This window comes from Plecotus auritus (genome assembly GCF_963455305.1).
Source record: "Plecotus auritus genome assembly, chromosome: 9".
Classification (NCBI taxonomy): Eukaryota; Metazoa; Chordata; class Mammalia; order Chiroptera; family Vespertilionidae; genus Plecotus; species Plecotus auritus.
The window spans coordinates 20,418,044-20,439,308 of record NC_137783.1 but is presented as its reverse complement, the minus strand read 5'-3'; the positions used below and the strand labels follow the sequence as shown (position 1 = coordinate 20,439,308).

The 21,265-nt window shown below is 42.1% G+C and overlaps 1 protein-coding gene across 3 annotated transcripts in view; it reads right to left on the bottom strand.

The window, feature by feature from the left end:
* DNMBP (dynamin binding protein) overlaps positions 1-21,265 on the bottom strand; it is a gene marked incomplete at its 5' end in the record, with an annotated part of 95,390 nt that overhangs the window by 58,864 nt on the left and 15,261 nt on the right. The window contains 4 exons of one of the 3 annotated variants that reach the window (XM_080640063.1): positions 1,915-3,894; positions 9,688-9,810; positions 10,969-11,123; positions 19,189-19,264. In XM_080640063.1, the coding sequence (XP_080496189.1) occupies positions 1,915-3,894; positions 9,688-9,810; positions 10,969-11,113 (2,248 nt within the window). Of the gene's footprint in view, positions 1-1,914; positions 3,895-9,687; positions 9,811-10,968; positions 11,124-13,578; positions 13,812-19,188; positions 19,265-21,265 lie in introns of those variants that run through there. The other 2 variants (XM_080640064.1, XM_080640062.1) reach the window with 2 other exon arrangements.

The following is a 21,265-nucleotide window of genomic DNA, read 5'->3' as shown; positions in this document are numbered from 1 at the left end:
CGAACCTGGGACCTTTCAGTCCACAGTCCGATGCTCTATCCACTGAGCCAAACCAGCTAGGGCAGTTTTTTCTTTTCTTTACATAAGGTAATATATAGTCTGTGTATGGTATTAAGTCTTAGTGGGACTGTTTGTGATGCCACCTGGTTCTCATTAGTGTGGTCTACACTCCCTGTGTGTCTGACTGTCTTTTACTGTGTGCTAGTCCTAGTGTTTGGAAAACTTTAAGACCTGAGAGGAAGGCACCTCATTCCAGAGAGAGAATTGGCACTTGTTTCTTTCAGTTGTTGGTCAGCAGTTTCTAAATTCTGCAAGGATAGCCCTAGCCGGTTTGGCTCAGTGGACAGAGCGTCAGCCTGCAGACTGAAGGGTCACGAGTTTGATTCCAGTCAAGGGCACATGCCTGGGTTGCAGGCTCAATCCCCAGTAGGGGGCGTGCAGGAGGCAGCCGATCAATGATTCTCTGTCATCAATGATGTTTCCATCTCTCACTCTCCCTTGCTCTCTAAAATCAATAAAAATATATTTTAAAAAAATAAAATAAATTCCGCAAGGATAGTAATCTTTGGGGTTCAGGAACAAAAATTGGAATTCCTGGTAATTCCTAAAATGATAAATTATCCTGTATTTTTTAAAACTCTTTATTTACATGTTCTTAAATGATAATAGTAGTGACCTTAATAATCAGCAGTGAATAATTTTCCTGTGTTAGTTTAGGATTGTACTAAAGTTTTAGAGCTTTTTATATCTGTATGTAGATGAGAAATATATATAAAATAAATGCAGTTTATTATTATTATGAACCAAAATATTGTGACAAGATTATATATTTTAATGACATGTAGAAGTGTTCTCTTTCTTTTTTCTTTTTTTTAATTCTTACCCAAGAATCCTTTCAGAAAATTACTCGATTTCCAGCCTTCTGATAATAGCCTTCTTGGGATTTTTAATTATGTTTTTTCATTCACTTTTAGAAATCTAAAGGACAAGGGAGTAGGTATGTGTACTTGGTCTGCCATCTTGGCCCAGTCTCTCTGGGTCACCATTCTCCTGCTTCTATCTCTTATTAGTATCCTGCAATTTCTAGACCCACAGAATACTTTTATTATTCACTTTGCTGATGCCACAGGTGCAGAGCCCTCGGGCACATGCCAAAGTGCCCTGAGGTCAGGTTCTCCTTGGGTCTTAGAACAACTGCCGGTATCTCACTCTCTTACTCTTTCTACTTTGCAAATTATTTCTCCTGGTAGCCTGGTGAACATAAATGAAATCTCCAGGGGTTGGTCACCCCCAAATTAAGGAACAGCATTTAAACTTCTGAATGTGCAAGGTGGGGAGCAGTAAACTGGAGTAGTTAAAACCATGGGCTCAAATCCTTGCTCCCTGGGCTAATGACTTAATCTCTACAACTTTTAGTTTCACCATCTATAAAGTAGCCATAAGGATTATCCCCGGTACCTTCAGGGTGGCTGTGAAGATTCTTTGTGTAAGTAAATGGTAACAAATACTGATTAACAAGCTAATAAATGTTAGTTATTATTATTATTGTTGAAATCAGATACTAGACACAGTTTTCTCATGAATCTTAGCCTAGACATCTTCAGTCCTTTAGTAGGGCCAGGTTAAAGAAAGCTATATTTGGGGACTTCCCATCTACATGACTGCTATGGATGTCATAGCCGTATAGGAGGTATAAATGTCACTGAGCTGCAAATAAAGTCAAGAGGCCACAATGGTCATAGGATACATCAAGACAGAGCAGTCTAATTGTGGTGCGAGAAGAAATTAGGTAATGAAAAAGCAAGTCATTCTTTGTCAATCCAAAATGGGTAACATATCCCTAAAAAATATAGGTAGGCTACTTCTTGGACTTATGGGTGTCAAGAAATAAGTATATATTATTTCATCACTTACCTCTAAGTTGCTGGAGTTCCATATTCAAATTTTCAATGTTGCTCTCGTAGAATGCAAGATTCTCCAGGGTCTCTGCCCTTAAGGATTCCTCTTGCGTCTCCAGCATTAAGTTTAGCTCTTCGTGAGCCCTGCTATACATATCCAAGTCCTGTTCCATTTCCTGAATTCTCATCAATACTAATGGACACTGGGAAGTTTGGTCCAAAGTCTTTTCCATATTCTCAAGGGCCTCCTTTTCTAGGGTCTCACAGGTAGGACGGTTACAGGTTAGGAGTTTGGGGGGTACGGCATTCATTTTCTGCTGTGCTGAGGGAGGCAGGGGAGCTGGGCGAGAGGGCCGCACTGCCAAGGGTGGCTCAGGTTTCAGGTTCTGGTCCACCAGCAAATGGGGAGAAGTGGATGCTGGACGGGGTGGCGGTGGCCTTAGGGCCTTTCTCCTCCCAGGCAGCTCCTGCTGGGTGATTAGCTTTGAGGAACCTCGGACAATATCCTTCTCGGAACTAAAGTCCATGATTGAAAAGTGGCGCAAAATTTTATCTGGTTCAGAGCCAGACCCTGACAAGCTCTTCTCAAACTCTATCAGCTGTTGTGTCAGCTTTGAATCCAGGTCAACGCTGCTGTCTCCCTGTGGAAGGGCCAATGCTTCCACAGTGGGCGCCATGTCTCGCAGACCAGGCTTCATCTCTGAACAAAAGCGGGAAGCATTTTTTCCTTTGGGTGTGTGGTACTTTTTGGTACACCCTGCCTTGCCCTGGAATTGAGGGCTCAACTGGCTAGGCCTGACCACCCTAGAGGCTGAAAGAGAGGAGCCTTCATGAAAAGGGGACTCTAGCTTCGTAAGGGTTTTCGGCTGGGAGTATGTTTTTCTGGAAGGGAGGCTGGAATAGTCTCTAGTCCTTGCTTCTAGAGGAAAAGGGTCAGAGAACTGCCCTGAGCTTGGATGGCTCCCTCCTGCTCTAGAATAATACTGGTTTTTCTGCAGTTGGGGGTGAAAAGGTACATGAGGTTGGGAGGAAACACCATTGACTACCTCTGAAGAATCCTTTGTGGCAGAGTCTTTGGCAAAAGGCTGTTCATGCCCTGTGCCTGGGCTTCTTGGCAGCCCCCTCGAGGTGCCCTCATCCCAATGAGAGATTTTGTTTAGTTCATATCCAGAGGTCAGATGATCTGGGGGAGAAGCAGATGTTTCAGAAATAATACAGTTGGACTTCTCTTCTTCATATTCATGCGATTCATGTCCTTTTTCTCCCAGTACTAAGGAGTTATCTGAGCAATCCAAAGACGTTTCAGGGACCCTGGTAAGGCTGCTTTCCTGTGGCAGGACCACAGTTTCCTCCACCTTTGTTTCAGGACATAAATTTACAAACCGGTAAGGAAAGATGCCTGTCCTGCCCTTCAGTGATCCTTCCAGCCAGCCATCTTCCAGGGTCCCCAGAATTCGGATCTTATCGCCTACCTCAAAATCCAACTCATTCGGCTCCAGGGCTTGGAACCTGTAGAGGGCAATTCCGTAGGTCCCTGGCTGCTCGTCCTCCTCTTCTGGCCCTCTCTCCTCTTCTGTAGGGGTATCTACTTCACCATTTTCCATGCAGTCATCGTGATTTCCAGACCTCACCAACTCATCCACAGTCCTCAGGGGACCCAAAAGTTCTACAAAACCTTCCGGGAAAATGCCTCTTCGACCCTCTAGTTCCCCTTCAAACCAGCCTGGTTCAGGAACTCCGATAATGGTAATCACATCCCCTTCTCTGAAGTCCAGCTCCTCATCCAGCTGGGCAGAGAGCCCCATCAGCGCCCGGGCTTGTCCCATTGAATAGTCGGGAATCTGCAGCAGGGCACTCTGCGAGTGCCACTGCCGGCTTTGTGAGGACAGGCAGAGCTCCCGAACACATGAGGACGGGAAGAAGCCGCGGGCACCCCAGCAGCTTCGGCCTTGCAGCCAGCCAGCAGTGGGAGTGCCATCGAGAATCACGAGGTCACCTAAAAAAGAGAAGCAAAGATAATGGTCCCAGTCATCACCCCAGAAGAATCCTATATAATAAAACCCTAATATGTAAATCGACTGAATGGCAGAACGACCAGTCGCTATGATGCACACTAACCACCAGGGGGCAGATGCTCACCTAAGGAGCTGCCCCCTGGTGTGCTCCTACAGGGGGAGCACCAATCAGCCAGAGGCAGGGCTCATAGCTGGCGAGCACAGAGTTGGTGACGGGAGCCTCTCCCACCTCCGTTGCAGGCGGACAGTAAGGAGCGAGGAGCCCGGACTGTGAGAGGGATGTCTGACTGCTAGGGGGGATCGGGCCTAAGCCGGTAGGCAGACATCCCCCGAGGTGTCCCAGACTGTGAGAGGGCACAGGCTGGGCTGAGGAACCCCTGTCCCCCACAGTGCACAAATGTTGTGCACCGGGCCTCTAGCATTACTATAATTCTGTAAACCATCATTTTAAACATTTACCGAATTCAAGGAAATATACGCCAAGACTTTTAAGCAATGAACACTTTTGACAACTTAGTGAATTTTGACAATTTAATGACAATATACTGAAAACTCCTGTAAAGCAGTGATTTTCAAAGTGTGGTCCATGGGATCTGGGGCAAGGGGGTCCCCAAGTTCCTTTCAGAGGGTCTGAGAAGGTCAAAACTATCATATTGCCTTCATATACTTCACTCAAAACAACATATTGCAGAATGAAAACAGATACAAATATGGGAATCCAGCTTTCTTTTATTAAATTAAATATTGAAGAGATCTGCAAAAATATAAAACAATGTTGTAAGAATCAAATGTTCATTGATTAGAAAACTAGTTATTTTTGCTAAAAATATACTATTTATGTTAGTATGTCATGGCTTTTAAAAAATGAATAAACATTTTAAAAATTTCTCAGTTTTTATAGCTAATATGGTAAAATATCAATAGACCCACATAAGCAAAGTTCTTGTCCATTTGCTAGTGATTCTTCAATTCTAACTATCAAATAAATGAATTATACCTTCCCTCCAAAACAAGCTCCATGCTGCCAACTTCCTTTTTTCCTCTAATTTCTTCTTTCAGAATATTTATTCCATTCATTACTTGCGCTTTGCTTCCATCTTAGTCCAACTCACATTATCGCACTCTTATAAACCTTGACCTTAGACACTGTCTCTTCCAGTCTACCAAGTGATTCATGCCTAAGATTATAACTATATCAATTTTATCATATCCTTCCCCTGCTCAAACATTTACCCCGAAGCATGAAGGCTTCTTCCTTCTGTCAAAGGCTTCTTCTCTAATAATCCTATTCTTACTACCTGAAATATATAAAAAATAAGTTTGTTCTGGATACTCTCCAAAAAGGTTTAGTTACTAAGCTACATGTTTTCACCTCAATGTAACCTGGCATTCATATCCAGTCATAATATCCCCTGCTCCCACCCCCAGCTATCCAATATATGTCACCTATAAGACCCTATTTCACACGAAGGGACTCTCATTGTCTCCTGTACAAGCCTCTTCATCTGAAGCCTTAGCATGCCACTTTAAAGAACCTAGAAGCCCACATTCATCTTACATAAATGATCATAGTCAATGATCCATATTACCAATTTTGACACTTGTATTTTTATATACAGCCCCTAATGTAAAATTTTGCACTTAGTGGTAGGCACCCAATACATTTTCACTGATTTGATACTGTATTCCTGAGAAATAAGGTCTTGGTCCTATATTTCTATATCCTTTAATTTATGATTCAATACCCATTGGTCAGAGCTTGTGGTCCAGATAACTACAAGTGATTTCCCCTCACCAGCTCTAAGGCCATTCCATCAGTACCACAAGGGAGCTCACTGGAGACAGCTACTGTTCACACACAATAGGCCTTTTGGTGAATAGGCCTGTTGGTGAATAAGAAGAATAAAAGCATGCCATACCTCCTACTCTACTGGCTTTGAAATGAACTGGACTTCTTAAAGCTATAGAATTATAATGTTTTCCTTGTTTTGTCCATGAAATTCTTATAATAAGCCTTGTTTTCCTATTTTCAGCTGGGTGACGATCTTCCTAAGCTTTATTACCTGACTAGAGGCCCGGTGCATGCATTCGTGCACAGGTGGGGTCCCTCAACCTGGCCAGCGTTCGGGGCTGATCAGGGCCAGCTGGCTGGGTGGAAGGGACCTTGGGAGGTTGGCCAGCCACAGGAGGTTGGCTATGGGAGCGCATCAACGACCAGGGGCAGCTCCTGCATTGAGCGTCTGCCCCCTTGTGGTCAGTGTGCGTCATAGTGACTGGTCAACTGGTTGTTTGGTCAACCAGTCCTAACAGTCACTTAGGCTTTATAGATATAGATAGCTTGTTATTCTGTTGGTTATTTCTATATAATAAAGGTGATTTTTAAAAAATCACCATTTAGCTTCCTGAAAAGCACTTTAGAGCTCATTGTTCAACACCCTTATTTTATAATCCTGTTTGCTGAATTTTTTGCATGAGTCTCTCATTTTCATCTGAAAGAGCCCTGCAGCTATTCCCCTGGCATCCTAGGTGATCCCTTAGGAATGGAGGCTACCGAGTGGTCATTTCTAGACTTCTGAGACACCAATATGAGGAACTCCTGGAGTACAGTGGCCAGATTTCAAGAACTGAAAAATAAGAAGTGTGGTGACTCAGCCTGGGCCTTTCACTCATGCACAATTAATCCCAGAGGCCACACTGCTTGTTTCTTCTGGTTAGACTGTTTTATTTAAACAAGAACTGCATTAGGAATAAATAAGAATGAATGCAAGTCCTCTTAGAATCTGAATACAAGTAATCTGACTTTGAGTATTAGATACCTCATTGAATCCTAATGCCCAGTGCACTGTGTGCTTTATGAGATTAACCATATATTTCCCTTACGTTTACATATGAGCTATATCAGAACCTTAATCCTGATATCTCACATCACAGATTTGACTGATAAATATTTGTAAATAAGTTGTTCAGTTTATTTTTTATTGGTCCTTTTTGGGGGATGTGGAAGTGGTCTAGAAACATAAAGTTATAGGCAAGGGATAAGCATTGTGTTATGTAGGGCAATGATTAGTGATGTTCGTCTCCCACTAATTTTTTTTCTCTTTTCTTTGTAATACTCTCATTTGTGTGTGTGGTGGTGGGGGGGGGGGCTCTCTTTTTTTCCTCCCTCTCTTTATTTTTTGGTATAGTCAGTGGCCCTGGCTGCACTGATCCTTCTAAGAGATAGACTTGTTGCTGAGTTTAAATATAACTCCAAATACAGGGAACAGTCCAAAACAATAAGATAGCTTTGGGAAAAGGAGAAAGGGTGACATCTGCTGGAAGAATCTCTGGGGTTCTAGTTAGAATCTCCCTGGAAAAATGTACATGCACACAAAACTTCACCTAATTATTGGGAAACAAGGTCCCCCAAAGCACCTCTGTGAACTCTAGGGATCCCAGGTTAAGAATAATAAACATAGCCTGGCCATTGTGGCTCAGTGGTTGAGCATCAACCTATGAACCAGGAGGTCACGGTTCGATTCCCTGTCATGGCACATGACACCTGATCAATGATTCTCTCTCATCATTGATGTTTCTATCTCTCTGTTCCTCTATGAAACCGATAAAAATATTTTTTTAAAAAGAATAATAAAAATAGCTCATCTTTGCCCTGGTGTTTCTCAGTGGTTAGAGCATTGGACTCTGCACCAGAGTCTTGGTTTTGATTCTCGGTCAAGGGCACGTACCTGGGTTGGGGGTTTGCTTCTCATCCCCAGTCAGGGAGCATGGAAGAAGCCCTTTCTCCACACCCTCTGACTGGCCTGACTTGGGTCACAGCCCCCCAGTGGGAGGTGAGTAGGGACAGATATGGTTCCCTGCCATAACATCTTGATCTATTTCTGCCTGCCTTCCCAACACTCATTAGCAAGGAAGTACACAGAACGCAAGCAGAGTCTCAGTGTAAAGTGAAGTGTAAGAAACTTTCAAATTTGGTTTTGAGATTAAGATCAAAATGCAGCCGAGACCGGTTTGGCTCAGTGGATAGAGCGTCAGCCTGCGGACTGAAAGGTCCCAGGTTCGATTCCGGTCAAGGGCATGTACCTTGGTTGCGGGCACATCCCCAGTAGGAGGTGTGCAGGAGGCAGCTGATCGATGTTTCTCTCTCATCGATGTTTCTAACTCTCTATCCCTCTCCCTTCCTCTCTGTAAAATATCAATAAAATATATTTTTAAAAAAAAAAGATCAAAATGCAATATTCCTTTCTTTTTACTGACCAAGGGTTAAGGAGGTTTGTGAGGTTTCTCCCTCTCCCCATCTTCTCTCTCTCTCTCTCCCTCTCTCTCTCTCTCTCTCTCTCTCCTCTCTCTCTCTCTCTCTCACTCTCGCTCTCTGTCTCATACGCAGGGCTTAAAAAAATTAAGCCATATTCAGAAGAGCAAGTAACAATATTAATAACATATCCAGTAAATTCTACCATTTTGAGACCGTTTTCTGAATCATCACAAAATTACATTGATATAAGTGTCTGTGCTTATGCAGAAATGCCCAGGCTACATCAAGTATACTTGTTGAAACGGTTAACAGTCCATCTTTAGAAGGTCACATGTCTATCAGAGCAATGATCGCCAACTGGTGGTCCGTGGACCACTGGTGGTCCGTGAGATCCGAAAGGTTGGCAACCGCTGTATTAGAGTACAAAAGTGGGAAATACTTGGAATATCATTTGAGACCTGGCTATGGCTATCCATTTTAAACTGCTTCCTTTTAAACTGGTTCTGATGAGAACTTTAATAACATTACCGAATGTAGAGTAGTAAAATAGAACTATTTTACATCTGTCTCTTAATTTCCATACCACGACTGCTGCCCTACTATTATGCATTAATAAATAGTAATGTGGTTAGTAAAACCATATCGGTTTTTATGAGAAAAAAATACATATGTAGTCAAGTGTGGCCATAGCATGGGGCAGTTGAAAAACAATGCTGGACTTACAATGCACTGAAAGGACTTCACATTCTGAGGCCAAAACTTCTCATCTGCAGGTAGCATTGTTTGAATCTCATTTTCATCATTTATTAAATGCAGTTAATAATACCCACTTTGCTACCTCCCAGGTCTGTGTTGAGAATCAAATGAGAAATAAGTTGTGAGAAAATATTGTGGAAATTATAAAATGCTGCTAAAACAGAAGGCATTGGCATTGTCAGCACTGTCTTAGTATTGCTGGAGACCTTCCAGAAGTTAGCCACTTTAAAAAGTCCAAAAAAGATCTATTTGTCAAAATGGACCAACTCCACTGATCTAATTATTTTAAAAAATATATTTCTTTACTGATTTCAGAGAGGAAGGGAAAGGGAGAGAGACAGAACCATCAATGAAGAGAGAGAACCATTGATCAGCTGCCTCCTGCATGTCCCCCACTGGGGATCGAGCCCACAACCTGGGCATGTGCCCTTGGCCAGAATTGAACCGGGGACCCCTCAGTCTGCAGGCCGATGCTCTATCCACTGAGCAAAAGAAGCCAGGGCTCCACTGATCTAATTTTAAACAGTTTGAATATATTTTTATTGATTTTTTTACAGAGAGGGAGAGGGATAGAGAGTTAGAAACATCAATGAGAGAGAAACATTGATCAGCTGCCTCCTGCACACTCCCTACTGGGTATGTGCCCGCAACCAAGGTACATGCCCTTGACCGGAATTGAGCCTGGGACCCTTGAGTCCGCAGGCCGACGCTCTATCCACTGAGCCAAACCGGTTAGGGCTAAACAGTCCACTCTTGATCAACTTACCTCGATAGAGGGGAAGACTGTTCAATTCTTGGGATGTAAATTCACAGATACAGACAAACAGCCTCTCTCCTTCTTTTAGGCTGGGAATGGTCACAATTTCCACAAAACTACTGGGGAACTGTCCTGAAAATAAAAGCAAACATTTTGAAACAAAACTTTTATGCCTATGTACCAGGACAAACATTGTTTTTCTAAGCCCATTAATAGGGCCCAATTAAAAACTCAGTGAGAAAATGCAATTCCAGCCAATGAGTATTTATTGGGTGTCATTTATGCAAGGTGCATTGCAGAGGGGGGAAGGAGTAAGACAGTCTTGGCCATCAAAGATCTGAAAATCTAATTCAGACAAAATCTAGTTTAGACATAAACAAAAAATCAATTCTAAAATCCAGTGTTACAATACAGGTACACAAAATACTATGGGATTTCAGAGAAGGGAGAGAATGAGTCAGGAAGAATATGAAATATTTTATGAAAAATATAGCATTTGAGTCTAAAGATGGGTAGTTTTAATAGGTAGAGGTAGACGAGAGATAGAGCCTGTCAATTGGAAAGCATCAGAAGGTTTAATTGATTCCACTTTCTAACTGTCTCTGGTACCTGTCCACTTACCTCCAGACCCCCCACACTGGTCCAAGCCATCAGCATCTCTCACCTAGATTACTGCACCAACCTCCCATCCCACCTCCCTGCCTCTGGTTTTGCCCCTTCCTACCATCTTTCAATTGGCAGCTGAGAGCTTTCTAAAATTCTGATAAATATCTTAAAGCACATTAATGGTTTCTCATTTCTGTGACTCCTTCCCGAGGCATAGTCTGTCCTCCATGACCTAACTTCTGCTCATCTCCCAAGCACTATCCCCCTCCTCCACCATTCACACTTCATGCCATACTGAACTTTTCTCAGTTGCTCCGTGTTCTCTCTCATTCCAGGGCCTTTGAACAAGCAATTCTCTCTGCCTATCCCCTTTGCCTTGCTAACTCCTACTCATCATTTCGTCTCAGCTGAGATATCATTTCTACTGGGAGATAACCGATTATCTAACAAATGTGGGCTAAGTGTCAACAGGGTCTGTTCTAAGGACTGTATAACATCCTCCAACCCAGATTTACATACACATATGTAAGTTAGGATGGGATTTAACATAGGGGCATAGTGTGGGGGGCAAACTGCCATCCTTCTCTAAGCTAATTAATGAAAGAAATTAGTGGTAACTTATATTGTAAAAAACAAAAGAAAGGAAACCAGATGCATGGAAAACGGGCGATAGATGCCTCTTACCTGTAACATCCTCTTTCTTTCCTAGAAGCCAAAATTCATCCACCACTGCCAACACCTCAATAACATCCCCCACAAAGAGTGGCAGTTCTTCTGATACACTAGGGCAGAAGTCAAAGATGGCTCGGACCACTGACCCAGCCTCCATGTTTTATAACCTGGACAGAAAGGTCAAAAGAAATGGGAAAGCATAAATATTTAAGACACTGTAATATAGATAGGTATCTTGAGAATGATATAGCTTAAAATATAATGATACTTATAATAAAGTCAAAGCTAAGCAAATAAAAAGTTTATACGTAAAATTATCAAAGTAGTCTCATTTATTTCTTATAAAATAATAATTTCCTCATATATTTTCCTTGGACATTTTTCATTTGATTCTCAAAGTCATTCTGGAACTGAAAAAAAAAAAAAATGTGACCTATACCTGTGATAGAAAAGATACAAGTTGGGAAATACAGACTTTTCTATATGCCTGCGGAGGGCAATAAGGAAATTAACATTTTTCAAGTACAAGGCTACAGAGTATTTTTTAAAAATATGTTATTTACATGGGGATTTTACATGTGGCATTTCATTTACTTCCCATAACCATCTTAAAAATTAGAATACTGAGGCTCGGCAAGTTAGAAAACTACTTTGTCCAAACTCACAGAGTTAGTTCATAGCAGCAGAGCCAGAATTCAGACTGAAGGCATTTGACTCCTACCTACTGAAACTGTGTCTGCAAAAAAAAAAAAAAAAAAGTAACGTGGAGTAAACAACAGCAGCAGACAAGTGGCTGAGGTTTCAAACATACTGAAAAAGTAAAATAGATAAAAAAGAACAAAGACAGGCTATGTAGATGGCACCTCCAGACAAAACTTGGTACATTACACCAACTCAAGAATGTGTTTTTGGCCCTAAACAGTTTGGCTCAGTGGATAGAGCGTCGGCCTGTGGACGAAAAGGTCCCAGGTTCGATTCTGGTCAAGGGCATGTACCTTGGTTGCGGGCACATACCCAGTAGGAAGTGTGCAGGAGGCAGCTGATCGATGTTTCTAACTCTCTATCCCTCTCCCTTCCTCTCTGTAAAAAATCAATAAAATATATTTTAAAAAAAGAAAAGAATGTGTTTTCGGTTCAAAGACACCTATGTCCCAACCTTGTGTAGTATCCTTGCATGGATATGGTGTCATATATTATTGGTCCCCAATTTCACATGTGAGGACACAGGCTCAAAGAGGTGATGTCATTGGTTCAAAGTCACACAATAAGTCAGAGATGGAATTGGGAACCCAGATCTGCCTGTCTCCAAAGTCTAGGACAGGGCTGGTACAGTAGGTGCTGTGTAAATGTTAGCAATTATTACTACACATCATTTCCATAATCAGCTACAAGTTCAAATCTGTGTCACTGATATGGCATCACTAGACAGTGTGCTGTTTCAAGTTTATAAACACTACAGAATTTATCATTTCAACATGTCAAAACTTGGACCATGTTTAAAAGGACACACTATGTATCTCTCTGACTTCTTCAAAAGACACTGCACATGACTTAATTCTTTGGCTGATGGATACAAGTGCATTATGAAGACCATACATTGCTATACTGTGTTGTAACACATCATACCAGTACTGTATAGCTTCTAAGTCTTTCTCTTTTGATGTCAGCCTTCCCTCTGCTATCAGTTTATCTCCTCTGTCAACTTTCCCAACCTTTTCCTAGATGGTTGTTTATAATCTCCTGGGGAAGGGGGACCACACATACACCGCCAACGTTGTTCAAAGTTCCCAGATAAATAAAAAGTAAACAAGCTCCAAATGAGAGGCTAACAAACTTTCCTGTGGTGGTAAAATACATGTGTTACTGCTAGAGTTTTTCAACAGTTATTTTTTATGTGCTCTGAGGCTCTGTTCTTAGTTTCTGGCCATCTTCCAAGGAGCTAAAGCTGCCAGATGTCAGATTTCCACAGAAGGGTGTGTCATAAATATGTTTTTTTCTAAAATGAATATAGTATTTTGCAAGTCTCTTAGCCATCTATATGTTATTAAAACAACTCCCCAAGATTGGGACAAGGTGGATATTATTTTCCTTCTACTACGTTTTCTCACTACAAATTCCATCTCACTATCTGACTAAATACATACCTCATTATCTAAAATACCAAGTAAAGAATAAGTATAAGCCCCGAGGATGACTTAGAGAGCTACCCGTCACACGGAGGAGTGACCTTTGTCATCTGAAAGAACTAAAGCTTCTCTCTGAGAACATCTTTGCTCTACCCGAAAATGACTCAGAAGCAGAGGAGGAGGGTCTGGCTCAATAAATACTTTTACTGACTGACCTCCTACCCTATTGGAATGAGTGCGTAATCGCCGAGGGATACACACCCTGGAAGGGCGCTGAAGTCAGAGCCTGGCTAAATTACAGGATTCATGCATGAGACAGGAAAGGAGACCTCAGTGTCCTCTGTTTTATGTGGAGTTTCATGAATTTCCTCTCAGTCTTCTCTGCTCATAGAAGACGCTATGAAAAGCAACCATCATTGTTCCTATCTGGCCCATTTTAGAAGCCTGAACATATAGTTTTAAAACAATCACAAATAGCTTATATAAGTTGTTGCACCGATTCCAGATGGAAGGCAAAAGAACTGCAGAGGAAATCAGGACACAGATGGGCTTGAGAGAAAGCAGAGGAAATGACTGCCTTCGTGGCGTGGTGTCAGGGGCATCTGAAGTCTGCTGGGAAAACAACACCTTCTCCTGCTGATGAATGCCTGCAGTTCCACTTTTGCACTCATTCCGCACTGGAGATATAAAATTCCTTAATTCTTCAGACCCTTGTTGCATGGTAAGACTCTATAAGGAAAGAGATATTTGTCGGTTTTGTTCACTGGTCTAGAGCAGTACTCGGCACAAACAACCCTCTCAAATATTTGATGAGCAAATGATTTACTGAACTTTAGGAAAATATGTGAGACTGTTCATATAAAAATCTCTACTTCCACTTATCCAACACTAAACCATCTCTTCTCCACAAATAGTTTTACCTTCCAGTTTGCATATAAATCTTCCAGATCAAACATTAAAATCTTAGACTTCATTCATCCTCTGCAGCCCACAGACAGTACACTAATGAATGGCAACAGCTATCATTTGAGAATCTATCACGTGCCAGACACTGACAAGGAGCTTACAGCACTGCAAATAGAGAGAGACAAAAGCACTAGAGCCAGGGTGCCTGGGTTCAAATACCAGTGCCACCACTAAGCAATACACTTAACTCTCTAAAGAATAGCTATGCCAGAACCAGACCTCAGGCCTGCTTGACTCCAATGCCCATGTTCTTTATACTATAAACATTGCTTCTCTTAATCTCAATGATTCTTCCTTCAAAATCTTTTAGACTTCCATTTTCCTCTTTGGTTCTCTGACATTTTATTATGAAACGAGGGGCCGGGTGCACGAAATTCATGCTGGGGGGGGGAGGGGCTTACGCTCAGCCCAACCTGCACCCTCTCCAATCGGGGACCCTTGGAGGATGTCTGACCGCTGGTTTAGGCCCGATCCCTCTGCCTGCCTCATTGCCCCTAACTGCACTACCCTGCCAGCCTGATCTCACAACCAACTGCCCTCCCCTGCCAGCCTGGTTGCCCCCAACTGCCCTCCCCTGCCGGACTAATTGCCCCTAACCCCCTGCTGGCCTGATCTCGCCCCCAACTGCCCTCCCCTGCCAGCCTAATCACCCCTAAGTGCCTCTGCCTCGGCCCCCACCACCATGGCTTTGTCTGGAAGGAAGTCAGACGTCCAGAAGATGGCCAGTCGACCCAGTCTAATTAGCATATTACCCTTTTAGTAGTATAGATAGATTATATAGGATAGGATTGCTTAAATGAGGGGAAAAGCCTTTTTCAGCAGGAGGAGATGCTCTTGGCAGACAAAAACACATAATCCCTATATCTGGACTGATAGCCAGCCATATGCACTATACCAGTGGTCGGCAAACTCATTAGTCAACGGAGCCAAATATCAACAGTACAACGATTGAAATTTCTTTTGAGAGACAAATTTTTTAAACTTAAACTTCTTCTAATGCCACTTCTTCAAAATAGACTCGCCCAGGCCCTGATATTTTGTGGAAGAGCCACACTCAAGGGGCCAAAGAGCCGTGTGTGGCTCACGAGCCGCAGTTTGCCGACCACGGCACTCTACTATCAAACTGGTCATGAAAAAATTGAACCGCTTTCTTACACCTTACACCAAATAGCTGTTTCCCTTAAAACCCCTCCTCAGCCCCCACCTTAGGTTCTGCCTTCGCAGTTCACCCAAATTACATTCGGATTGGTCGGTTTCTATGCCAGTTAGCATCTCCGGGCCTATCTCTGGGCCTGATCAAAGAGGCGGGGCTGATCAGCAGCCCCCCCCCCCCCCCCCCCAGGAGGCCTGGAGAGAAACAGAAGTGCAGCTGCTGGTGAAGCTGGGAGAGAAAGAGAGAGGCAACAGCTGATTAACAGCTGCCACGGAGGCCAGGGATCAAATCCTGCCTCTCTCTCTGCAGGCCTCTCTCTGGGCCTGATCCGCAGCCCCCTCGCAGTCAGTGCTGGGTCGCCACAGCAACCCAGCACTGACTTCCGGTGTTTGGTCGAGCCTTGGTCTTTACGGACCCTGGCTCTTTATATATATAGAAGTTTCAAATAGTGAAGTTAAAAAAAATTTTACATCCACCTCCTAGATTCTACCAATATCTTACTGTGGTCGCTTGATCACTTATCATCTATCTCTTTATCCATTTATCAATTCATTTTATTTTTGATGCATTTAAAGTGTTTTTTATTTTATTTTTTATGCATTTAAAAATAAACCACAGATATTTTCCCCAGTACGTCAGCATATTTATCTTAACTGGAGCTTATTATTTGTTTATAGAGGTTTTTTTGGAAGTACCATTTTCCTCTCTTCCTGGCCAAAGACATAATTCTTTTCTCCCCATTAATCTGTCAGTGAACTAGTTAATCTTTTAAACTGTCAATTTTTACTCAGTTGCTTAGGAATTTACAAGGTCTTCTTATTTTCACACAGTCAACAAATGTTTATCAAGACAATGGAGTTAAATTCCCATGCAGGCTAAAAATTTGGTTCTACTGGATAGGCCAGTGGTCAGCAAACTCATTAGTCAATGGAGCCAAATATCAACAGTACAACAATTGAAATTTCTTTTGAGAGCCAAATTTTTTAAACTTAAACTTCTTCTAACACCACTTCTTCAAAATAGACTCGCCCAGGCCGTGGTATTTTGTGGAAGAGACACACTAGAGGGGCCAAAGAGCCACATGTGGCTCGGGAGCCACAGTTTGCCGATCACTGGGATAGGCTAATCATCTGATGACATTTAACCCGGAATTCTTTAAATGTTTATTCTCTAATCCTGTTGGTGGCTGACAAGAGCATTTAGACACTTCTCTTTTGTCCTAAGCAACTGGACTCCTATCCCAAGTATTGACCCCAAATCTACAAGAAAAAATAAAACCCTGCAGATAACCTGACCATTGACCTCTAATCTTAAAAAGAGATTCTCAGGCTTAATTTAGAGAGACAGAGAGAGAGACTGACTTGAGGAAGGCTATCAAGAATAGTCTGTCTTGGAGGGACATAAAATATGCCAGTATATGAAAGACTGAGACAATCGTGCCAAGAACCCTTTTTAATCCAGCTTTTCTAAACTTGTCTAGCACAGTGCACTTTTTTTTAGGTAAAACTTCAAAAATGTGTAACTATCTCACCCCACTTATTCATAAGTAGTCCTCTCAGTTCAGGCCTATCCAAGCAAAATACTCTCTACTCCCATAAAGCTCTTTCTGTCCAGAACTTGTTCCTTTGTTTTTATGCTGTTTCTTTTATCCATGGTGGGTTCTCCTGTCTTTCCACACATTTAAATACTCCCCACTCTTTACTTCCTCCAAATGATGCCCACCTGCCTGCTCTAGCCCACCTCACCTTTCATGTCTCAGCTCCTACAGCCGTGCTCTTTCTTACATCATTCTACAGATTTGTGAAACATCAGGCTGGACATGTAAAAAGTAATACCATGAGAGTGAATGCATTCATATGCATAAATAAAATAACATTTAAAAACGTGTATCGTGCAACCTTTGACAGATTAATGGATAAACAAGATGTGGTGCATACATACAATGGAATTTTATACCCAAGATGTGGTGTGTGCATACAATGGAATATTATTCAGCCTTTACAATGGAGGACAATCTGATTCATGCTACGATATGAATGAACTCTGAGGACATTATGCTAAGTCACAAAAAGACAAATACTGTATATCTTCACTAACATGGGATATCAAGAGTAGTCAAGCTCATAGAAACAAAAAGTAGAATGGTGGTTACCAGGGGATGTGGGAGGGGAAAATGGGTTTCAGTTTGAGAAGATGAAAAAGTTCTTAAGATGGATGGTGGTGCCTAGCTGGTTTGGCTCAGTGGATAGAGCGTCAACCTGCAGACGGAAGGGTCCCGGGTTCGATTCTGGTCAGGGGCACATGCCCGGGTTGCGGGCTTGATCCCCAGTGGGGGACATGCAGGAGGCAGCCAATCAATGATTCTCTCTCGTTATTGATGTTTCTATCTCTCTCTCCCTTCTCCCTTCCTCTCTGAAATCAATAAAGATATATTAGCCGAAACCGGTTTGGCTCAGTGGATAGAGCGTCGGCCTGCGGACTGAAAGGTCCCAGGTTCGATTCCGGTCAAGGGCACGTACCTTGGTTGCGGGCATATCCCCAGTGGGGGGTGTGCAGGAGGCAGCTGATCGATGTTTCTCTCTCATCGATGTTTCTAACTCTCTATCCCTCTCCCTTCCTCTCTGTAAAATATCAATAAAATATATAAAAAAAAAAAGATATATTAAAAAAATAAAAGATGGATGGTGGTGATAGCTGCACAACAATGTGAGTGTACTTAATGCCACAGAAATGTACCCTTAAAATGGGAAAATGGTAAATTCTATGCCATATACATTTACCACAATAAAAAGATTTTTAAAAACGCATGTCATAAAATGTGAGAGAGTGTGAAAGAAGGCCTGGGAAACTTCAGTAATTTTAATAAGCAGCAAATCTACAAGTCTGGACATGCTTTACTAAAAAAACCTTCTGAGATCACAAACTATAAACATTTACTTTGATTGATACTGATATCAAACAACATAAGTAATTTCCAGTTCAGCCTTTTGAGAAAAGATCTGAACCTGGGACAGACTGAGGACTGGACGATAAGCATGTGCTGTGTCTTCCACATCCCCTCCCAGGTCTATCCTCCACCCTTCACCCTGCTCTGTGCTCCATGAGGCTGACCTATAAGAACTGCATCCAGGCGCCCTTGCCTCTGGCTTCCAGTTGGTTTCAGCCAATGGGTAACACCAGCAGGAGATCTGAAGGTAGAGGACAATGAGTTTGGACTACGTATTCCCCTGGCTCCCTCCCTGCGGGGCTGTAAATTGGCTACACTGTTCTACTAAAGGCCACAGCTACATCAGAAGGACCCCACAAAAATAGCTCCTTCTGTTGAGTTAGCTCCCTGCCCCTCAGGCCTGGCGTGGCTCTCTTGCTAACCATGGGGTACAGTATGGTTCTTTGTTATTTTTCCTAAACCTGCCCATTCCATTGTGAGTAAGAGCTCCTCAAATTACCCAGTTTTGGTGTGCCTTCTACATTCTGCTGGGCCCCTGAGGGATACATGCTTAAAAGGATTTTTAGGATTTATGAGACCTATGCGTGCAAAACATGGGGAGGACATAGAAAACTACAAAATTAGTTCCCTAAATCTATCATTCTAAATCCAGGTGAGAGGTAAGAGCTAGAGATATAAATTTTGAAGGCTTTAAAAATATTTAGAAAGATATTGATGCCTCTACCCCCATTAACCCCCAAATTAGCTCCGCTTTTGATGAACTGGGTACATAGGACCCAGACTTAAATTCTTATTTTGAAATTCTGAGCAATCAATTTTTCTAGTAGAAAAGTAGGGCACAAAAGTGTGAGAGTTTTGAAAACTTACTATATTCTTTCAAACATTCTAATGCTGCCCAATCCATAGCATAAGTCTAAATTTTAGACTTCCAGAAGAAAATGTCGGAAGGGTTTTCCCTAACTGAAAAGACGACAGACTGTGGTTTCTCCTTGTATTCTCCTACAGAGGGTGCCAGAGCAGCACAGCGCATCTCTGCCTACCTGAGAAGGGCAGCGGGAGAGGGTGCTCCTTGTGGGGACCGCAGTATTGGTTCCTTCAGAGGAATATGCATTCATGAGCATCTGGAAATTTCTGTCTTGGAATTAAAATCTCCAGAAAACATTATCTTTTGGGAATGGGAATCCATTAAAAAAATTCTTTTAAATTGATTTCTGAGAAGAAGGGAGAGGGAGAGAGAGATAGAAACATCAGTGATGAGAGATAATCATTGATTGGCTGCCTCTTACATGCCCCCCACTGGAGATTGAGCCCGCAACCCAAGCATGTGCCCTGACCGGGAATCAATCATGACTTCCTGGTTCATAGGTCGATGCTCAACCACTGAGCACACCAGCTGGGTGGAATTCAGTTTTTAAATTACAAATCTTAGCAATAAGACTATTTAAACTCAAAAGCAACAGCATAGTTTTCTTATTGTTGGCAACACAAGGCTAAAAAGAATAGTGTCTTTTGTGTGAAAGGATAAGAGGTGTCAGAAAAATGAAGTCTAAATCTGTTTCAGGAAGGAAATGGGAAAGGCTAGAAAAACAGCATTTCCTTCTCTGGTTTATGTTGCTGGAGTTCATTTTGGACAGAAGGTCAGCAGTCACTGACAGGTGATCACTCAGAGAACTAGCAACGGGTGAAGAGGAAAAGTGGGACCCATCTTGATCGTGCCCTTCCTCCCCCCATGAGGCTGAGGAGTGTGGCCTGGGTCCAGATGTCCTCCTTCAGGCTCTTCTGCCTACTCCTTTACTCTCCTGATGACAGCAGCGCTGACTCACATGTGCTTTGGCTAAACAGGCTATGGAATGTAGGACTGGAAGAAAAATGGAAAGCCTGTTCTGACTTAGGTGGGATGATTAGAGAAACATGGGAAGAAAAAGAAAGAAATCTGCTCTCAGAAACTCTTACAATTTATATTATATTTTGCTTCTTTCAAACATCCCGAGTTGGAAGGCAACAACATCAGCAGATAGAACAAGATATACATCAGAGTTTCTGTCAATTATGGAAGGGTCCTTCAGTCCTTTTCAGGATTTAAGCTGAACAACTCTTACCTAAAACACCCAAATACATATACATTTAAATTAAGGAAGTTTCAGGATCAGCTCTTATGGGATAGCTGTTTTAACCAATTTCAGGATTCCACCCTCACCTCCCACCTCCACACTAAGCTGATGTTTTTAAGCTACTTTTTAAAATTTTGCTTATAAATCTCTACATCAATTTTGTGGGTTTCTTGGCAAAACTGCCCTAGTGGAGGAAGGTCCCAAGACCTACCAAATTTGAGGAAATTTACATTAAAAAAACATTTTCAAATGGATCAACCTAAGAATTACTTAAGTATCCTCTCAGATTCACATTTCCTAAATTTGAATGACATTTCTTGAATCTCAAAAATGGGAGGAAATTTAAGAATCACTGAGTCATAAGTAAATACATTGGACATGTCTGAGCTAAGTAGCTTAGTGGCACATTAAAATTAACAGCTCCCCGATGCTGTGTATGTAATAAATGCCCAGATAATACATACGATAGCAGTTGCAGAAGTGCAGGTTAAGATGAAACTAAAATGAAACTTTAGGGTGAGGCTGCGTATAGCAAGGAGCACAGCAAACATGTGAAAACAGGCAGTGTGTAGGACAGCTTCCAGAAAAGGCCAAACACACTTACTAACCCAGTGTTCCACGCTATGAGGATAAATGTTACAGAGATCTGCGAGATAGGCATCTTGTTTCTTTTCCTTATCTGTTTGAAGTACAAACTAGTTTTTCTGCTAAAGAAAAAGATTTAAAAAGACATGTTTCCCTAAACCTTGGCCTATCTTACAGTATTGAAGTATTCTGAGTATTTTAGAAGAATGAAGAAAGCAATTCAGAAAACTAGGGAACAACAACAACAACAAACTGAGAAAAAGGGTGGGTGATTTAGGTCATTTTAAGGGGCACCAACATCCAAGCACCATGGAAAACAGGGACCAGTAACTTTATACAAACAAATGGCAAAAACTAGAACTTGTCATTTATAGAAACTAGAAAAGGAACGTGGAAGGAAAATGTATATACAGAATCTTCC